Source organism: Vombatus ursinus, unplaced genomic scaffold (assembly GCF_900497805.2).
Source record: "Vombatus ursinus unplaced genomic scaffold, bare-nosed wombat genome assembly UNPS02015152.1, whole genome shotgun sequence".
NCBI lineage: Eukaryota > Metazoa > Chordata > Mammalia > Diprotodontia > Vombatidae > Vombatus > Vombatus ursinus.
Window position 1 is genome coordinate 708,337 of NW_020954930.1, and position 22,175 is coordinate 730,511.

Below are 22,175 nucleotides of genomic sequence, written 5' to 3' on the forward strand. Positions count from 1 at the left end.
ATATAATGAAGAGAGCCTGAAATGACATCTTAAAATTTTATTAATAAATAGGGTGCTGTGGGAGGAAATTTGCCAATTAATGAGACTATTCATCCATTTGAGTTTAATTTTTAGCTCATCCTCATTTTCCAATATATCCCTTACCTTTTCCCTGTCCAACAAGCCATCCTTTGTAACAAAGATTCAAAACGAAAGAAAAAAAAAAGCAGCTCAGCAAAATCAGTTAGTATGCCAATGGTGTCTGAAAGTATATACAATATTCCACCCTCTAATAGTCCCTCACCTCTTCAAAGAAGAGAGGAAGCCATATTTTATCAGTTCTTCTCTGGGTCTAAACTTGGTCATTATAACCATATGGCATCCTTTTATGTTTTTATTTCTTCTTGTTTACATTGTTATAGTCATCTGCTTAATTTGCTCTGCATCAGTTCATATAAATCTTTTCATGGTTCTTGGAATTATTCATATTCCTCATTTCTTATAGAGCAACAATATCTAATTATATTCATATACTATGATTTGTTTAACCATTCCTTCAATAAATGGACATCTACTTTGTTTCCATTTCCTTGCTGTCTGAAAAAAATGCTGCTATGACTATTTCGGTATCTGTGGGACCTTTCTTTTTGTCTTTGATCTCTGTGGTGCATTTGCCTAGTATTGGGATCGCTGGGTCAAAAGGTATGAACATTTTAGTCATTGTCTTAGTATAACTCCAAATTACTTTCCAGAGTGGTTGGATCAGTTCATACCTCCACCAACAATATATTAGTGTGCCTGTTTTTCCACAGCCCCTCCAACGTTGATTTTGCCTTGTCATCTTTGACAATCTGCTGGGTATGAGGTAAAATCTGAGTTGTTTTGGTTTATATCTTACTGTTAGAGATTCAGAGCAGTCTTTTACATGGTTATTATTAGTGTCTAATTCTTTTAGGAACTGTCTATTAATATTCTTTGACCTCTTATCTATTGGGAAATGGCTCCTGGTCTTATATATCTGTATTAATTCCCTCTATACCCTTAGTATCTGACTGTTATCAGTGGAATTGGATGTAAAGATTTCCCCCCTCCACTGGAATATTTTTGTAAATATCTAGCTAGCTAACAAATCAACATATTTGTCCAACTGGGTTGGAGAGAATCCCCTTACTTCCACCCAAGACATCTCTGTTAGTGTCTTCCCTGGCATCCTCTTAAAATACTGGTCTATGTCTTGCCTCCTCCATCCCTTATTTCACAACATAGCCAGGGACATGAAAAATGTTGTGAGACTGAGACAATGGATATACACGGTAGTTTTATATATAGATTAAGACTTACCTTGTTGAGAATTGGGAGATAGAATGCTGTCATGAGAGACACTTTGTAATATTTCTTTTTGTAAAAGCACATTTTTTTTGCATGACTTCACATGTATAATTGAGATCATATTGGTTGCCTTCTCAATGGGTGGAGGAGGGGCAAGAAGGAAGGGAGAGAATTGGAAACTCAACATTTTTTAAAAAATGGATAAAAAGAGGTAAGAGAATCTGAATTTAAAAAAGTAAAAGCACATTTTAATTCCAGAAAATTCTGATTCTATAGCACATAGGGATTTATTTTGTAATCAGTTAAGTAGCACCATGATATGGGTGCTGAAGGATTGATTTTGAAGTCTGGAATACCAGGTTCTAATCCTGCCTGTGTGACCTGGGCAAGTCACTTAACCTCTCAGTGTCTTAGGCAACCCTCTAAGACTAATTGCCAATCCGCATCAGTGGAGGGAGATTCCATGCTGGGAATTCCCCATACTGATGAAATCATGGGTCCAGATGTTGTTGGAGAGGCTCGAAGACTGTGGCAGAGGTGTTTTCACATAAATGTCTTTGTCTGCCATTACCACCAGAGCCGTTCTCTGATTGCAGAGGCCTCCTCATGGTGGGGAAGTGATATGTCTGGCAGTTGGAAAGATTCCTTAGGGATGAGCCCAGTGATGGATTCTGGCTGAGGGGCAGTGTAGTGTTTCTGGAATTGCCATTTCAACTCCCTGGGTCTCAGTTTCCTCATCTGTAAAATGAGGGGATTGGATAAATGGCTTCTAAGCTCTCTTCCCACACTAGATATAGGGATCTGATGTGTGATGTTGTGCCTTAGTTTCTTCCTGTGTACAACAAGTGTTGGACTAAATGACCTTTGAGGTGCCTTCCAGTGACCTTGGGCCAGTCATATCACCTCCCTGGTCCTCAGGTTCCTCCTCTGTACAATGAGAGGGTTGTACTAGATGGCCTGTGAGATTTCTTCTTGTTCTAAATCTATAATCCTTTGATCCTTTGCTTTCCAAGGACTCTCCTAGGGCAATATGAAGTGGCCTACCATCAGAAGTTTGACCACTAGGAAATGAATTCCTTGACCATAGTGAAATGATCAAATGATATAACTTATGTAAAGTAGTTTACAAACCTTAAAGCTATATAAAAGCTGCTATTATTATTTTTCTTGTTATCATGATCAATGATAATAAAAACACTATATAATATTAAATCATAGAATGGCTCCTAGTCCTTATACTGATGGTGGCATAGAGTGCTAAGAATCACAGGTTTTCTAACATCTACAAACAGTAGTATAACTTTTGGCAGCCTTCATGTGCAGTCTTGGCACCCTGACCAGTAAGTTGATCCACCCACATGAGGAATTAAACCACATCCATATTGACATTCTCAGTGTAAATGTAACCAGAGGAATGAATAAAGTAAGTGTTGGAGTTGATTTCATCAATCATTTAAATAAAGGCTACTAGAAGTGGCATTTCCTGAGACATTTGGTCAAGTGGCCGTGCCAAGTTCATGTTGAGAGCAAGCCAACTGAGCACCACGGACAGAAGTGTAGCAGATGCACTAATATCTGTGGCAGAGGTTGAAAAATTAAAGAAATCCTCGACAGAACTTGACAAAGCCCTCCAAGTCAAGTTATCATTTTCTTTGATACTAGACGACTTCGGTGTAAGGCACAGGTGAGTGTGGCAAAAAATACGTTTTCAGATTTCACCAAAGGCTCTTTGGAGCCTCACGTCTCCATATCATGAATATGTAAAAAGTTTTTTTCTTAATGCTTTTTTGTATTTTGCATCATGAAAATCATACCTTCTTGCCCCACTGAGTCTTCCCCTATAGAAAGAAAACTAGTTAAACGAAATTGCCCAACAAAGTGATTGTGTCTGAGAGTATATGCTTCATTCCACACCCATTGCCCCCCACTTTTCTGCCAAGAGGGAAGAATGTGTTTCATTATCTGGTCTCTAGAACCAAGATTGGTCATTACATTTAGCTCTGGACTCCAGCTGCCTTCCAGGTTGTTTTAATGTACATTATTGTACAGCGATGAAGCATACTACTCACTTCCTGACAGAGGTGATAGACTCAAAGTATAGAATGAGACATAGATTTCTGTCCAGGGCCAATACAGGAATTTGTTTTGCTTGATTCTGAGTATTTATTATAAGGATTTCCTTTTTCAGTTGGGAGGTGGGAGGTGGGAGAGAGAGAAAACACATTTTTCTTCATTGAAAATAATGTAAAACTTATTTATGTTTATTGTAGTCATTGTGTAAATTATTCTGCCTGCTCTGTTCTGTATCCATTTTTAGAAGCCTTTTCACGTTTCAGTGTTTTCCTCAAAAAGAGCACACTGAATAATATCAGAAGGAGTGAAATTAACCATATCTCATTAGACAGCAAACAACTGGTTACTGATTCAGGGATCATTTCCAAAGCAGCTGTCTGTGCAGTCAGACCATCAAATGTTGAGAGCAAAGGTCGAGATCAATACCAAATTAGAAGAAAGGTTAAAGATGAAAAGATACGATTGGCAATTAGAACACTCCAACCATACCCATTTTAAAGTAGCTGCTGACTTTGAAAAATGGAAATGGTTAAAAAGTAAAGATGTTGACTATGGTAATTGCTACCTCAAAGCAATCTAAAATAGTCGCCAGAGGACCCCTGAAGCTTCCTTGGACAACAGATACCCGATCTCCTTGTCAAGCAGAGAGAAATGGAAGCTGAGAGTGACCATGGCTTAGGGTAGTGGTGTCAAACTCAAATATAAACAGGGGCTGGTAATCAGTACATAAGGATTCCTTCTTATGGGCAACAGAGTGACTTAGTTTCAAAATGTAATCTTATCTATCTTTTACTGTATTTTAATTCCTTTTGTTAAATATTTCCCAATTACTTTTTAATTTGGTTTAAGCTGTGCTGGGGAGTGTTGGGGCCAAGTAGGGCCAACCATGTGGTTGACACTTCTAGTTTAGAGTACTTGCTAAACCTTGTGAAGGAAGGTGGCAGAGGAAGAGCAGCCCTGGAATACAGCAAAAAGCAGGGGCAAAGGGATCAATGTATAGCTGGGCCCAGCTTATTTTGAGAGCTTGTTTAGATGAAAGGGAAAGAAGGGCAATGAATAGATGTGAAGTGGAACTACTCCACGAACATTGCTATAGTGACTGACTCTTGTCATTTATTATAGTGGAACCATCGAGGTCATTTATTAAGCCCTTACTGTGTGCCATGCACTGTGCTAAGCACTGGAGATATAAACACAAAAAGGACAGTCCCTGCCCTCAAGGAGGGCAATTATAATCTAATGAGGGAAGACAACATAAAAAGGAAGCTGGAAAGATGGGGGAAGGGGACAGGATGGAGGAGTCCAGAGGAATAGGTGGAGAATGAAGAAGGAAGGAAAGATCAAGAAACTTAAGGACTCCAAGAGACAGGAAGAAGGGAAGAGGGAGAACATTCCAGGCATGGGGCACAACCGGTGTGACTGGAGTCATGGTGTGTTTGTTGATCACCAGAAATAATTTCCCTTGGTAGAGCAAAGCGTTGGGGATTCTCCTCCAACAAGATGCCTTCCACGTTAAGGTCAAGTATGATTCCATGAAAAAAGGAAAAAAATTGAGCTAATTGTCCATTGATCCTTTGAGAAGCTACATCAAGTAAAGCGTAAAACATGGAAAGTTTCCCTCCAGAGATGTTTGCCAGTATCATGGTGATGTAGCATAGCATTGTAGAGTTTTGAATTTGTGGTGAGGACAACCTGGGTTCAAATCCCAATATAGATACTTTTACTAGCTATGTGCACAGCCTGGACAAGTCACTTGATCTCTCTGAGTCTCTATTTTTTATCTGTAAAATGGGGATAATTATAGCACCTACATTTCAGAGTTGTTTTGAAGATCAAATGGAACAGTTTTTGTAAAGCATGTTGTCAGCCTTAAGGCACTATATACATATCAGCTGTTATTATTATCATGTCCTTCACCAGGTCCAAATGGAAGAGTACTTGAAGATTTCCACACGTTCCTGTTTGTGGTTGACATTGGGCCGATTGCCCTGGAACACTTCAGGGCCTCCTTGGTGAGGTCCATGGCTACTCAAAAGCAGGGAAAGTCCACATTATGACAAGCAGGTTGGCGGGCCACCCTATTGAATTAGGTCATCAATAGCTCCATCTTGGACAGGTAGTGCAGATGGGAAATGAGCTGGATACAGAGAGAGTAAGATGGAGAGAATGGCTTGGATGTTATCCGGGTATTTGGCCCCAAGCTACTCTCTGCTGCCAATGCATGAGTCAACATTGGTATTTTCCCATTAATATTAATAGTTACAAGTCATGAAAAAAAAAGTGACTTTCCTAAAGTGCAAGTCTGACAGTGTGCCCTTTCTCCTTTCCCTCCCCCAACTCTAGGGCTCCTTATTTCCTCCAGGTAATCTTCTAATTGGAATTTCACAACTTGGTCCTGTCCTACTCTTACAATATCCTTCATTCCATGCACTCTAGAGGAGCCAGCTATGCATAGGCTTACTTACTGTTCCTTGCACACAACACTCCAACTTACAGACTCTTTGTTCTTTACTGGCAGCAGTCTCCCATGCCTGGAATTCTCTCCTTCTCTTCTGTCTCCTTGCTTCCCAGGCTTCCTTCAAGACTCAGCTCAAATCTCCCATTGGATTTAGAGCCTGCTGGAGGCCTTTCCCAGGTCCTATGTTGCTTTCCTTTCCTACCTCCTCCATCTTCCTTCTGAAATTATCTTCCATTTACACTGTATATATCTTGTACATGTATAGTTCTTTGCCTGTTGTCTTCCCCATTAGAATGTCAGACTAATGGAAGAGACTAAACACAGGGACTGTGTTTTTGCCTTTCTTTGTATCCCCTAGAACTTAGCACAGTGCCTGACACATAGAAAACACTTAATAAATGCTGGTTGAGTGCCTGCCTAACTGAAATATTGTGATCTTAGAAGAAGTAACATGCAAATTTAAAGGACAATGGAAAACATGCACAGCAGGTATAGCCAGTCTTCAGGGAACTCCAGCGATGACTCCTGAATGAAAAGTAGCACTAAAGATATCATGATGGATGTTCTTGACCAGGAAAGGGAATGGGCTAGTCATAGGCAAAGAAGGAGAGATAACAGACTGACAGCCAAGCACCGCATTGGTATCTTTGATGCACTAAAAGACTGACAGGAAGAGCCCTGGGTGTTGAATTTGTGGATGTGGCCAGAAATTGGGCAGGATGAGAAAACAAGTCAGAAAAATATCATTATACCTGTTCCAAAAGTGACTAACACTAATCATTCATTTTGGCTGTGCCTAAAGGTTTTGTGGGCAGGACTTTCTTCCTTATTTGATTTGTATTTGCTGATAGTTAAGTTTATAATAAAACAATTTTTAAAAACAGCACTTAATCCTCAGGGATTTCTGATTGACTGCAGAATCCAAAAGCCAATCAGGCTCACTGCACTTAAGGCTCTTGCCTCTGTTTCCTCCTGCCCAACTCCTTTTTTTTGATGGGGGGGGAAGCATTGTGAAACTTGAGGTGTTTCTGGGAGTACAGTGGTCAGGTTCTATATCATTGTGGACCCAAAGTGGTGATATTCATTAGATTAATGTCTAGTTTGTTTTCACCTTATAAATAGATGATAGGATACAGGGCTACTCTTTTTCTTTGTATTTTGGAGTAGATTGGAATTTCTGTCTAACATCAGTTTTATTGGTAAGTGAAAGTAGATACAAGGAAATGGTTTCTTTGGTAGTAGCCTTCTGTGTGTGAGTATGTGGGTGTGGGTGTGGGTGTGTGGTATGTGGGTGTGGGTGTGTTTATGCATTTTTGATGATTACTGCTTTACAATATAGTTTGAGTTCATTCCTCCTCTTTTTGTTATTTCCCTTCAGTTTCTAGACGTTTCTCTTCCAAATGAATTTTATTATTCTAGCTATATAAAATTATCAGTGGTTTGATATAACACTAAATATGTAAATTAATTTAGGTAGTATTGTCATTTTTATTATATTGATGCTACCCAACCATGAGCAATGATCATCTCTCCAATTATGTAGCTTCTTTATTTGCAATTGTATTTATATAAATTTTGAATGTGCTTTGGTAGATTGACTCCCTTTTTTTTTGCATTTTGTTTTAAATGGGATTTCCTTTTCTATTGTGGGACAGGGTTGAATCAGAGCATATATTCCCTTTTAGAGTGCTGAGCCTGCACCTTGACCACTTCCCAGTAAACATGTGGCACTTTGAGATGATGCAGCAAACCTTGCACGATCCATTTGTCTTTTTTGCTGCCCCATGACAGAAGGACCACCCAGAGTTTGCTGCATACAAGCCCTTTGATTGTTGAGCCACATATTTACCTGAGTGGCCAGGGTACAAACTCATTAATGCATGAGGTGAACTCTAATCCAAAACCCACTGCACTTTTCCACTGTCAAATATTTGTTAATTTAGCAAAGAAAGTAGGGTACAGTTGGTCCATTTGTCCATTTCCCCAGTTATGGAAAGTTCTCCGGGAGACTGCATCACTGAAAAGTGAATAACAGCTTTCAGCTTAATCTTTTCATTCAATTCTTTAAGTAGAGTCATGTAACTCTGGGCATTTTTTGTGATGGATGATGAAAGGGTGGCCCTTTGTATAGCTTAGTAGCTTGGTGGTTGTCTCTACATGGAAGCTAGGCAAACTGAGCCTGGGCACTGGGGCACCTGTTTCATCCCCTGAGCGTAGATGATAGAACAGTGATCCTGAGATAGATGTGTCTGGAAGCAGAAAAGGTGTTCCACTATGCCTTTCTTGAGGAAGATAACCATGGACAAGAGGAGGAGTCCCAAGCCTTGGCCTGGCTTGGCATAAGATACTGACTTTGAAGCAGACCTTGCAGAACTAAGGATTTTGTTATTGCCGTATAGAAACAATAATGATTTTTTGGATTTATTTTGTATCATTTATACAGGTATTTAAAATTTATGTTTTTACTTTTTTTTTTTAAAGAAGTAAGGAGTTTAATGAACTCTTCTGCCAATTAAGAGGCAATCCTATTATATAAAGCATGCAGTCTGGGCTGAGAAACCAAAGGAAGCAAACATTTCTATTTTACATTTTAGGCAGTGATGTGTTCTTAAAATACAAAATAGACTTTTAAGGTTAACTTGCATTATCACAATTTTCTCCATTATTCAAACAATAAATCAAGCCCTGATTGGTAGGGTTTGTCAATTTCCAAAGTGTAGATGCTCACACTGCAAATTTATCAGTTGGCTCTCTTGAGCTGGTATGAGCTGGCACCAGCACACTTCTGGTTTTAGGAAGCTAGGTGACCCAGTGGGGCTTGGTTACATAGAGGCACAAGTCTTGGCATCATGATACCGGGCTTCTAGTTCTACCTCTGCCACTTACCATGTGACCTTCAAGTTCTTTGAGTCTTAAGCTGTGCATCTGTAAAATGGGCATAGTAAAAAATGAATGAAGGTAAAATAAAAGTGTCAGCTTCTCTGGCAGCTAGGTGGCACAGTGGATAGAATACCGGCCCTGGAGTCAGGAGGACCTAAGTTCAAATCTGGCCTTAGACACATAACACTTACTAGCTGTGTGACTCTGGGCTTAATCCCAATTGCCTCATCAAAAAAAAATGTGTCAGCTTCAGAAACAGGAGAACCTGAGTCCCTTCTCAGACAATGCTGCTAGCCCTGGGCAAATCTCTTAACCTCTCAGTGCTCTGTGGTTCTTGAGCAGATGCTGATGTCCATTGGTAGGGGGAGTTTCCTCACTGAGAATTTTCTATGCTAGTTAAATCACAAATCTGGCCCTAAAAAATGAGAATTTGAAAAAAAGAATGAGAACATTCTCTTTAAGCTTGTGGTTTTTTATATAGATCAGGAGTCCTTAACCTTTTTTTGGTGTGTCATGAACCCCTTTGGGAGTGTGTTGATGTTAACAAAAAGCCCCAATTTTCATGTCCTACATGACTGTCTGCAGCTCAGGATCCCAATCTTCCTTCCAGGTTCAGCTCAGGTGCCCCCTTCCATGAACGGAAAGCCTTTCCCAATCTCCTCAGTCATTAGTACTTGCTTATTTTCCAATTATTTTTGCACTTATCTGTGAAAATGTTGAACCCCCTTGGTCGAATGTAAGCTTCTTCAGGGAAGGGAGGGGTTTTCATTTAGTCTTTGTATCCCCAGCACCTGACAAGTACCAGCACATAGTAGGTGCTTAATGCATGTTTGCTTGAGTGGATTTCACAGTGAGGAAATATACTTACGGTAGGAGCTCAATCAGTTAACAAACATTTATTAAGCATCTATTTTTTGTCAGCATTGTGCTAGGTGCTGGGTATACCAGAAGAAAGAATGAAATAATCTCTGGTTGAGCCTACATTCTACCAACATGTACATATAGAGTGTATATGTGTGTGTGTGTGCATATATGTATATATAAGATAAATCCAAATAAATCATGGTAGTTAAGGAGGGCACTAGCAGGTCTTCATATAGAAAGGTTGCCTGAGCTGTGGAATGAGTCAATGAGTGAATACATTTTTCTCTATAGAGTGTTGCCTGAGCTGTTGAATGAATTAGTGAATGAATACATTTCTCTAGTACTTCCAAGTGTATCCAGTCTCTTTCACATCTATTATGTGTAATAGTGTGGAAGAGGGCCATCTTTCCCTCTTCCAGAATCCCTGAGTAAATTGGTAGTCTCTATTGGTAGAACTGACCGTAGGGGCCCATTCAGTATAGACGAACAGTTTCATACCCCAAGCTGCCAATTCCATGAACTGGCTGCCCTCTCTCTCCCATTGATCGCTCTTTTCCTCTTTGTTTTTTGGGGGTTTTTGTGTGTGTTTTTTTGTTTTGCTTTTGGTCCAGAGCCACTAATTAAAGCAATAGATATTTTAAATAAAGCAGACTCTGTTCTTTACCTTCTGACTTAATGGAAAACATTGATTTCTTTTCCCCTACTTCATTCAGTGATTTAAAAAAATGGGATCCTTTTTGTTTATTCACAAATACCATCAGTGATGTCACTGTAACTCTGGGAATAGGGCTTGTTAAACAGGGAACACTGAAGGATAAACACTTTGACCTACTTTAAAAATTTTTATTTGCTTATAAAATCCTTGGTTTTTTTTTTTCCTCTCCCCTGGAACCCAAATAATTTCCTTAGAAAAACTTGTCATTGGCAGCCTGAACTCCTCTGAAGGGCTTTACGGGGGCCTGTGGAAACCACCAGAATTTTACATCTGGTACAGAAACTTGGGAAACCCCCTCCCTAATAGAAAAAGAACTCTGGTGCACCCTGTTAAGGTCTTCAGCTCTCATTACTGTTTCCCTCTTCTGTACATTTTTCAGTCGCAAGTTCTGATCCTCCTCTTGACGGCCCTTAAATGGGATAAGAATCAGCTGGCTCGACCCAACTCTTCTGTAAAGAAGGGCTTCTGAAGGTCAGGTGCAATACTCTCAGGTGTGGAAGACAGGGACCTCAGGTGCTCGTTAACTTAATGTCATGGATCAGAATCTTCAGAAGAACAAAAAAAGACTAGATTTCACTTGTCCTCAATCTCCCCTCTCACCCAGAAAATGACTCCTACTTAAATGGGACAAAGTCCCGTGTAGTTACTTGCCTTTTGCTAATTTCTAAAAGGGAAAGTGACAAGTGTAAAGAGAAGTGATCTGTCCTTGCCCTTGGTATAGAAATGGGTACTGGCTCCTGTGGCGTGCCCACTCAGACATCAAATGGATAAAGTAGGACAGCCAAGTGAGCATTTGGCCATGATAATACTTGGTCAAGTAATCCAATGGATCTGTGCTCTCCTTGATGGTAGCATTCCTTCTAGTGATGCAGATGGCCAACCTGTCTTCACCTGTCTATTCAGTGGGACTCTTGTCCCTTAAGTTCTCCCCAGTGAGCTCAGGGCCTTCCCCAGGCTCTCTTGATATCATTGACAGGGATTAAATGCTCTGTGCCTTTAAATGAACCACTCTTTATTATTTACATTTTCCCATGGTTCCTTGTAATGCCCATGCATTAGAATTGCTTACATCATTTCCCTCTCTTCTCCCCCAAACGTTTTTAGTGTTACAACAGGAAATATCTTTCCTGGACATGAATAGTTAATACTCTAAGGTCTTTCTTTAAATAAATAAATAAAATCTGATAATGAGAGCCTTCAAATCGAGGGGAATGTGAAAGTGGACCTTGTTTATCCTTGGGCTATTATCATGAAACCCCTTTGACAGAATATATGGTGGAAGTGGTCAGACCATCTTGGCTTGCATCTTCCCAGCGATGGACAAGCTCCCTGCTTCATGAAGCATCCATTCCATCCTTGGATGGCTCTCATGGATAGATATTCAATACAATTTTCTTTCCGTATAACCTTCATCCATGTCTCCAAAATGTTTTCATAGGTTCAATTAATTTCAATGCAACAGGCATTTAAGGGCTTTCTGTGTGCCCACTAGGTGCTGTTCTGGGTTGTAGGGATCCAAAACCAGAAGTGGAACAGTCCCTGTCCTCATAGAGCTTATGTTCTGTTGGGGGACAAAACAATAGTCCGTGTAAATACGATGTTATTTCAGATAGGGGTGGAGAGCACTAACATTTGGGGACATCGGGAAAGGCCTCATGTAGGAATTTGCCCTTGTGCTGAGTCTTGAAAGGAGACAGGCATTGGGGACAGCCTGTGTGTGGAATGTACATGGAAAGGCATGGAATGAGAAATGGAATTTTGTATATAAGGGACAGCTAGTAGGCCAGTTTGTTTGGAACGTAGAGTGCCTGAGTAAGAGTAATGTGAAATCCATCTAGAAAGTCTTTAAATGCTAAATAGAGTAGTTTATATTTTGCCCCACGGGTAATAGGGAGCTCCTGAAGATTCTTGATCAAGAGAGTGACATGGTCAAACCTATGCACCCTGTTTGGAAGATGAATTAAATGAGAGAGAAACTAAAGGCAGGAAGAAAGACCAAATTAGGAACCTGTTGTAGCAGTTTAGATGAGAGGTGACTATGGTAGTGGTCATGTGAGTGCAAAAAAAAGGGGATGGATGTGAGAGCTATGGTGTAGATAGAAACATCAAGACTTAGAAACTGGGGCAGCTAGATGGCACAGTGGATAGAGCACCGGCCTTGAAGTCAGGAGGACCTGAGTTCAAATCTGACCTCAGACAGATAACACTTACTAGCTGTGTGACCCTGGGCAAGTCACTTAACCCCATTGCCTAACCAAAAAAAAAAAAAAAAAGACTTAGAAACTGATGAGATATAGGAGGTGAGAGAGAGAACTGGGGATCACTTAGAAGTTATGAACTCAGCCAGGTAACCAGAGGGACAAGGGGGTCTGCCTAGCTTTCTTTAGTCTACCCTCTCATTTTATAGCTGTGGAAACTGAAGCCCCCCAAAATTTCTTGAAATGAGATATTTTGGTTATAAACGAATTGCCCATGCTACATGGTAGATCTTTAGGTGTACATTTCATTTTTTTCAATTATGTACATCTTTACATGTGATGTGCTTGTTCTGTATTCTATGGCAGTGTTGATGTCAGACGTGCTGGATATGCTCTTGAATGGACATGATGCATTTCTGGAATCCACCTTGTAAAAATTTGCCCTAATTCGATGCATTCAGAACATGAATATCATTTTTTTTTCCTGCTACTCTCCTGGTTGGATTTCATTCATTTCATAGCCAGGGGTGGAGAACCTGTGGCCTTAGGGCCACATGTGGCTTTCTAGGTGCCGTCTTTTGACTCAGTCCAAGTTTTACTGAGCAAATTCTTTTATTAAGGAGATTTGTTCTGTGAAGTTTGGATTCAGTCAAAGAGCTGCCCTTGAGGACCTAGAGGGCCACATGTGGCCTGAGGCCCCACATTCCCTACCCCTGTCATAGACTGTTATTTTGTAAATGACTAGATTTGAATAGACTCCATTCAATTGTGAACTCCCTGAGAGAAAGAACTGTCTTTGACCTTTTTTTTTTTTTTTAAATCCACAGTACTTAGCAGGGTGCCTGGCACATAGTAGGTACTTAATAAATGTTTATTGACTGCCTAACTAACTGTTAAAGCTAGAAGGGCCTTTGAGATTATCTTGTCTTCCTCTCTCATTTTGCAGAGGAGGGATCTGAGGTCCAGGGTGAGGATATCGCTTGTCTGAGGTCACACTCATCAATATATTAGGAAAGAGTTAAACTCTTACCCTCATATCAACAATTATTTTCACAGATCTTAGTGATTTGCATTATTTGGGCCTACTAGCAGTTAATGGAGACTAGGAAAGATTATTATCATTATTATTATTATTTTTAATTTTTTTAAGGCAACTGGGGTTAAGTGACTTGCCCAGGGTCACACAGCTAGTAAGTGTCAAGTGTTTGGTCTGAGGCCAGATTTGAACTCAGGTCCTCCTGACTTCAGGGCCAGTGCTCTATCCACTGTGCCACCTAGCTGCCCCCCAAGATTATTTTTTTTTCTTTTTAAAGTGAACGGTCACAAAATAAGGAAATTTGAATAATTTAGATATATATGACTTTAAGATTATTTTGGTTAAATTTAAAATAAAAAAGAAAAAGGGTTTTAAAGATATCCCATCCTATTACAGATGGGAAATTGGAGAACCATTGGTGTAGAAGACCCATTTGGTACTTTGGAAAGTCTGATGGATTTGAAAGTCAGAGGACTTGATTTCAAATCCTAACTCTTCTATCTACTTCGTAGCTGTATGACCCTGGACAAGTCACTTCCCTGTTCTTGGCTTCCATTTCTTTTTCTATGAAGTGAGAGGGTTGGAAGGGAGGAAGGAAACAAGCATTTGTTAAGTGCCTACTATATGCCAGGCACTATGCTAATTTTTTTAAAGCAACTATTACCTCATTTGATCCTGTTATCCCTATTTTTAAAATTTTAATTTATTTATTTTTGGAGAAAATCAGGGTTAAGTGACTTGCCAAGGATCACATAGTTAGTGTCTGAGGTGGGATTTGAATTTAGGTCCTCCTGACTCCAGGGCCAGTGCTCTATCCACTGCGCCACTTAGCTGCCCTCTCTTATCCCTATTTTATAGTTGAGGAAACAGAGGCAATCAGAAGTTACATGACTTGCTTTCCATAACACAGCTAGTATGCACCTGAAGCAGGATTTGAACTCAGGTCTTCCTGATTCCAGGCCTATATCTATTTCCACACCTAGCATCAAGGACTAGGTAATCAGTTTCTAAGCTCCCTTCTAGCTCTTATTCCATAATCCTATGCCTTCATGTCAAACTGGGCACAGACAGATTTTATTGAAATGGTCAGAATTGTTTTCCTTTGAATTTAGAAAGGATTTTCTCATTTGTATGTGAATGCCAGTTATGTCAAGAAAGAAGTATTTTTCAAACATTCCCCCTGTACTCTGTGCTGTGGGCATGTCAGAGCAGAATAGAAGTATAAGACAACAGTCCCTGTCCTTGCAATTGAATGGGGGAGAAAAGAAAGATCCATGTGACCCAGGTCAAGAATAAGTTAGCAGTGAATGTCCTACTGCACCTGTTTGATTCTGCCCTGTCCTTTCCAGCAGCCTCTGTTCATTTCCATTACCCAGGGTCAAGTGCAGGCAATTAGAGAACAAGACATTGTAGAAGAAGGCGTGTTAATCATGTTCTTTATAGTAAGTTCAAAATGTTCTAGGAAGGGAGGGAGAACTGAGAGTCTGAGTCATCCGGAAAAGCTTCCTGGAGGTAGGGCTGAAGTTGTCTTATATTTGAGGAAGGACATTGACAACCTGGGCCATTTCCAGGAGAAGCTGAGCAGGATGGTCAAGGGACTGGTGACCAGGCCATCTAAAGGTCTTTTGGCCAAACTGAGTAGTGTTTGGCCTGGAAAAGGGAAGATTGAGTGGGGGTGAGGAGGGGGAGGGAAAAAGGAACAAAATTCACATGGAAGAGGAATTAGATGTATTTGGCCTGGCCCGCCCTACTCAAGACATTCTGGTATTTTTCTGCCTTTCCTTACATATTATCCATTCTATCACTGGGTGCAAGGACCAACTGTGTAACAATAAGAGCTTCCCCAAAGTGGCATGGGCTTCTTCAGAACATAGTAGGTCCTCTCTCGCTGGAGGTCATCAAATAGACTGGATTTCCACACGCCGGGGGCATTGTAAAAGGGATTCTTGAGTAAAGATGGCTTGCGCTACGTGTCTTCTGAGGTCCTTTTCAACAGTGAGATTCTGTGACTCAGTATCCCTTATATGTACGCTAAACATATATAGTGAGGGCAGGGCCAAACCAATTAAAATTTGCTCAGAAGTACAGTGTGGTGGCTGGAACAACAAAATAAAATCTCTCCTTTTGATAGACTCAGGGCCCCCCAGAGAGAATTCAAACAATTTAATGTTCAGCCAGGTGAAAATTTACTTGGTTGAGAATCAAAGGTTAACACAACTAAATGCTGAATTGTTACCATATTTTGGGGGTTCAGCCTTACCAAGGAAATACATACAAAGGAATCCTGAGCAACTGCGGTGGTCCTATTGGAGGTGGTCTGGAACATATCAGCTTCCAAGTAATTGTAGGAGGACTGTACCTTAAAACGCATGTTCGAAGCTGTTCCTTGTTGTTCCCTTGGTGTTGTCTTTAATGTGCTACCCACGAACGTGTCGTGGTCAGATCAACAGTAATTGCCTATATACTGTATCACCATCTGTCCCCTGGTTTTCAAATCTACTTACCTAATTGAATTAGAATGTTATCCTGTTGTACAGCATCCGTTTTAAGTGACGGCCATTGGAGTGTAACTGAGGCCTTTTTGGTTAATAATCATCTCCTTCTGTTCTCGTTGCTGGTCTTTTACCAAAGCATTTAGAAAAGGTAACTTCATCATCAGATGGCTCTTTGAGGCTGACTTGGATATAAGTAAATTTCAGTGATGGCCCTGTTGTCTTTCTTCATGGGTTGAGCTCAGTAGGTAGCCCTAGAGTTTGAATGACCATCCTATTTCTAGGGAGTTGGAAGGGGTGATTCAGTCCATCCTCCTGCCTCCATATAGTTTGGCACCTGAAGAATCACAGACAATTCTGTTCAAATCCAGGCTTGTGGAGCTACAGCTCCTTGTAGACTTTGGAGTGGACCAAGCTAATATTCCTGGCTAAGCTGTTGCCTCCCAGTGCCTCCTAGCCAGGCTCTGATAGATCCCTCCAATCTAGTGTGGCATGCTCCAGCAATTCCCCTTAATTCCCCTTAGGCTAAAAGAAAGGCTGTATGTCAGTGGGTGTAGAGATTAGTATGGGTCAGCGATATGGATCACATGTATTTTGACAGTGAGAAATATAGGACTTATAGATCTCCCCCTGTGCTTCTGGCTACCTCTAAAAATATTCATCCACTCATCAGATAGCTATAACATACGAGTGTTATGTAAATGCACCAGAGAGGCACAAAATGAGAGAGAAGTCTGTTACTAACCTGACAGGGACCAGCACAGGCTTCACGGAGAAGGTGGCATTTGAGTTGGGCTTTAAAAGACATCTCACAATTTCATGACCAGATTGGGAAAGGAAAAGATTATAGACATATGAAGTGACTTTGGCCAAAGGCACAGAGGTGAGAAAGTACAGGGCATGTTAGGTAGATAACAAGTAGTCCAGGTTGACTGGGAGGGTCAAGTGCATAGAGGAGAGTGACATACGTTGAGAATTTCCCTGGGCTTAGCCTCGTCATCATGAATGATACCATGAATATCATGAATGATCTTAACATCTGAGTGGAGATGTGCTGGGACCATTAGGGGGTGTGCGTGTGGAGCTTCAGAAGAGAAGTCAGACTTGGCTGGGGATATGGATTTGCATAGAAGTGACTGTTGAAGCTGTGGGTGAGGCGAGACATGAGATCGCCAAGATAGTAGACACAGTGTGGCCCAAAAGTCTTAGTACAATTTTTTTTTTGTACATTTAGTACTTAAAAGTGCACTAAGACTTTTGGGACATCCTGTATAAAGAACAACTGTGGACCAAGGATACAACCTTGGAGAGTACCATCAAGGGTTGGGGAAGCAGATGAGGGACCAACAAAGAAGGTAGAAAACTGCATTGCCTGGGGGCAGCTAGGTGGCACAGTGGCTAGAGCACCAGCCCTGGAATCAAGAAGACCTGAGTTTAAATCCGGCTTCAGACACCTGACACGAACTAGCTGTGTGACCCTGGGCTAGTCGCTTAACCCCATTGCCTAGACAAAAACAAAACCAATAAAAAGAAAAGAAAACTACAGGGCCTGAGATGACTCTTACCATCCCACGGGTTGTCTAAATATGGAGGATGAGACAGTGGTGGACTGAATGGACCACTGGTGCTTTTGGGGAACATAGCATCAGCACAAAGTCTAGACAAGCTTCTGCTTCATGTATATATATATATATATATATCTTCTAGGTTTCTCTGTATCCGTCATGTTCATTGTTTCTTATGATGCAGTCTATTCCATTCATCATTACATGCTATAATTTGTTCACTCATTCACTCCCTGGTGGACACCTATTTTGTTTCCAGTTCCTTGCTGTCATCAAAAGGGCTACTGTAAATAATTTGCGTGTGAATTCTCTTCCTCTTTCTTTGATCTCGGGATGGGCCTAGTAGTGATGTTGCAGGGTCAAAGGGTGACTTTTGGGGCCTCATTCAAAATTACTTTTCACACTGACTGGCTGGACCAAGTCACGACTCCATCCACAAACATTCATTTTCTTATTCAAGCCTTTTTCATCATCTTCTTTGTATATTGAAATGTTTGTGTTTGTTAACGATTAAGTTCACACTAATAAGGAGCATTTATCCAATTTAACTGGATTACAGAACTGTGGCTAAAAATTTTTGTGCTTGGGGCAAAAGGTATAAATGGGGTGGGGGAAGAAGAAGCATGTACCAGGACATCCTGAGGTTTCTATACTACTGAAGGACTAGGCACTGTTGGAGGTGGATAAAGGTGGGAGAGGGAGGGTGTTATGGGTACCCTATAAAAGTCATTGCTCTGGGACAACACCCCAATTGCCCCCACCCTAGTTAAAGCTCTGTATCCATGTGCCTATGTACCTCTTTATGTGAATCCTGATAGATTTGGTCTAAGTTGTGAACTTTAATGTGTTTTTGAGACAAAAGGACTCTGTAAAATGTGACTTCATGACATTTTTGGCCTTTAGTGTTATGGATTTAACAAAGCTTCCTTTTGGCTAATAATGTTTTTCTTCCTTCTTTTCTTGCAGTATACAATTTGGAACTTTCTTCCAAAGAATCTTTTTGAACAGTTTCGAAGAATTGCCAATTTTTATTTCCTGATCATTTTCCTAGTCCAGGTAAGGCCCAGATAAGTAGAAATTCCATTTTAAAGGTATGGCTAATCCAAGCAATTTATTATTCTTTCTGTTACTGGTAATTAAAAGCTTTTATTGAGTTTCATTAAAAATGAAGCTTAGCTGATTGCCTCACAAAAAAAAATGAAGCTTGGTAAAAGAGGGTTTTGGACTTGTTGATATGCATAATCTTTGTAGAGGAAGTAGACATTTGTGGTCATTTATATATTTCTCTCATATAAGATCATAGTCTTAGAGATCATTAAGTCCAAACTCATTATTTTACAGATGAGGAAGCTGAGGCATAGAAAGGTTAAGTGATTTTCCAGGGTCACATAGCTAGTAAGTGTCTGAGGTCTAGTTTCTGACTCCAGCCCCAGTGCTCTATCCACTGCACCAGCTAACTGCCTCACACATACATATTCATGCCATCTTATATCTTATATCTTAGTAGTTTTTAAAAAAGGCTTAACAAAGGGTAGAATTTCACATCTGTGTCCATTAGGGAATCGACATTGGTTTACATAGTTATTTTCACCTTTCTTTACCCCCATCCAATGCTATAGTTTGGCCTGCTGTCCTCAGTTACAGATATTGAGGTCTTCATCAATTATTAAAGTCAGTGGTTAGATGTCATATGTCATCTTAGAAAGTGCCTGGTCTGCTTCAGAATAAATCCTCCTGGATTTGGAAGCTAGTCTACACAAGAACCGTATGTTTGAAATTTTTTTTCCATACACTAACACCCCTAATATGACCATTGCGGCCAGTGGGATGCTGGGCACGTATATCCATCCATGTTTATGTACCTCTTGAGGGTTCTCTGATCAATCTTGGGTTGTTAAACTCTAAAACAGTGAACATTATTAGAGCTCTCTTAACCCAGTCATGGCCCCTAAAGGCCATATTAAAACTTCTTTCCTTGTATCCAACCAAAGGCATTTTGTTTCAAAGGAACTCTGAAAATCCTGTCCACTGTAGTGAGCCCTCTTTATTTGCTGGAATCATGGCCTCTTTAGATCCCATCAGGGGATATGCATTCACTTCAGGTAAGTGGGTTGATGCTCATCTTTCAATGTCTCTGGACTTTCTTGGAAGGTTAAGGGCACAGGCTTCATCAGTGAGCATCTAAGGTAATACATGCTCAGGGAGCAGCCAGTGACACTGTCTCCCACCCTCAAGTTGTGGGGTAACTGCAGGGAAATGTATAGCTTTGTGAGTTTCATCATATGGGAGAAGTAAAAGGCCACAAGCACAGAGGATCATAGAAAATCAGAGGAAGGGAAAATCCTACCTACTGAAAGTATTTTATTTGTTTGTTTTCCTAGTTGGTTCAGGGGTGGGTTTTTTGTGTGTTTGTTTGTGTGTGTGTGCGCGCGCGCATGTGCAGAGTGGATATCAAACCAGCCTCAGCGACAGGAAGACTTGGGTTCAGATCTCACCTCTGATGCTGCCTGTGACCCTGGGCAACTCACTTGGCTTCTCGATGTTCTAGGCAACTCTCAGACCAGCAGTTACAGAGAAGATGTCAACCTGCATTGGTGGAGGGAGCTTCCCTTATCTGGGAGTTCTCTACATTAGTGTAATCATGGGTCTAGGCCAATATCTTTATGTCTACACGTACCTTTTCTTTTTCTTCATCTGCTTCTAATTTTTTCTTTTTATCTCCAGCCCAGTGTACCTGGCATATAGTAGGAGCTTAATAAATAAATGCTCATTGAATTGGACAAGTGCTGTGGCACGGGGGTAGAGAGTTAGCAGTGGTTAAATATAAAATATTGCCATCAGGAAGGCCAAAATGTCATTTGGGGAATTTTAACATTTAAGGAGACCTTCAAATGGTTCTTTAGGCATTTAACACCCTCGATAGTTGTTAGCAGAGTGAAACATACTGACTCTAGTTTCCTGGCGATTTTGGAGAAAAGCCAAGCAAAACCACCTGTACACGCATGCTTACACACATACGCACACATTTTAAAAATGTGAAATACTTGTTAGCATTTCTGAGACAGAAGGGAAGTGGGATGCCCTGCACAGGGAGTCCATTTATGCCTGAACCATTGCCTGGGGAATTGTCAGCTCGACCTTCAGGCTACATTCCCAAGCGTCCCGGAACTGGGGGAGAAGTCTGTGAATTTGGCCTGGTTGTCCCAAACACCAAGAGTTCCTTGCTTTGGAGGGTTCCTAATGGCCCTGTGCTTTTGATTGGACAGATGGAGCAAGGGGCAGGGGATTCTGGGAGGGGAGCATAGTAGAGGTTTGAACTTCAGGGTCAAGATTGGGAAGGGAGGAAAGTGAAGCTAGAGCAATGACAGAGATAAAGTAGTGCCTGCCCTCAGGCAACTTCCAGCTGAGTTTTTGAGGTGGGGGTGGGGTGGAATGCACCTGAATGGTGCCATGGGAAGACTGTTAAGTTCAGAACCAGAGAAGCTACCTCTTGCTACTTGTGTGATTCTTGAGCAAGTCATTTCTGGGTTACATTCCTCAGGTGTAAAATATTGGGGGATGAGGTTTCTGGAGTAGATGAGCTCTAAAATCCTTGACATTCTGCAATCTTGTGACTCATATGTCAAGGAATGGTAATTTTGTCAGTGTGGATCCTCCCTTCACCACTACAACTCCTCTTTACCTTGTTGGATTATCTTTCAGGGGCAATGTGATCCTTCCCCTCCACCCCTCCCCCCCCCAAAAAAGTATCTTCTGTTGGCTAAATTGCCTTTTATTATGGGCCTGGCTTTCAATCTAGGATTCTATAAATTGTTCTACGTGACAGTTGTAAGGTCCAGATTGCAAGTTGAGAGGGACCTCAGATGCCATATAGTCTGACCTCCTCATTTGACAAATGAGGAAACTGAGGCCTAGAGAACTTAAGCGACTTGTCCAAGGTCACACATATGGAAGTGTGTCAGAAGTGACATTTGAACCTGTATCCTCTGACTCTGGAGCCTCTGTTCTTTTCCTCGTACGTCTTTGCCCCAAAGGGCAGAAGTGGGAGCGTAGGATTGCTAAGAAGTAGATCTAAGCTTATCGTCAGGAGCTTCCTTCCAACCAGAGCTATCCACAAGTTGAATGGCCTGACTGCCTTGGGAGGGCAGGGGTTCTCAGAGCCTTCAGTGCTGGTTTCCCCTGGGTGGCTGGTTCATCATGTATTGGAGTCATTGCAGGGAGAGTCCTTGTTCAGACATGATTTGGACTAGAGTCCCTTCCAACTCTGGGTTTCTCTGATTCCTAAGATCCTCAGTCTACAGCTGGAAGAAGCCTCAGAGACAGCGAGTCCAACCTCACTGTACAGAGAAGGCAACTGAGGCTTAGGGAGATTCTGAAGTCACACAGCTAACATGTGGCCTAGTTGAAATTTGAACCCAGGTCTTCCTGGGTCTAAGTCCAATACTTTTAAGTCCAATACTTTATCCACCATCCCAGATTCTGTGAAAGAAATTGGGGTCTTTTTTTATACCTTGTCCCCAAAGAGAAGTGGGAGGGCTTCCTGGCAAAGGCAAAATGAACTCATTGGAGTCCAGTTACACTAGGAA

General features: G+C 41.1%; 1 protein-coding gene across 4 annotated transcripts in view; it reads left to right on the forward strand.

Moving 5' to 3' along the window:
* Nucleotides 1–22,175, forward strand: part of ATP11C (ATPase phospholipid transporting 11C) — a 220,237-nt gene that overhangs the window by 87,308 nt on the left and 110,754 nt on the right. For all 4 annotated transcript variants that reach the window (XM_027846410.1, XM_027846408.1, XM_027846409.1 and 1 more), the window contains exon 3: nucleotides 18,556–18,645. In XM_027846410.1, coding sequence (XP_027702211.1) covers nucleotides 18,556–18,645 — 90 coding nt within the window. The remainder of the gene's footprint in view (nucleotides 1–18,555; nucleotides 18,646–22,175) is intronic.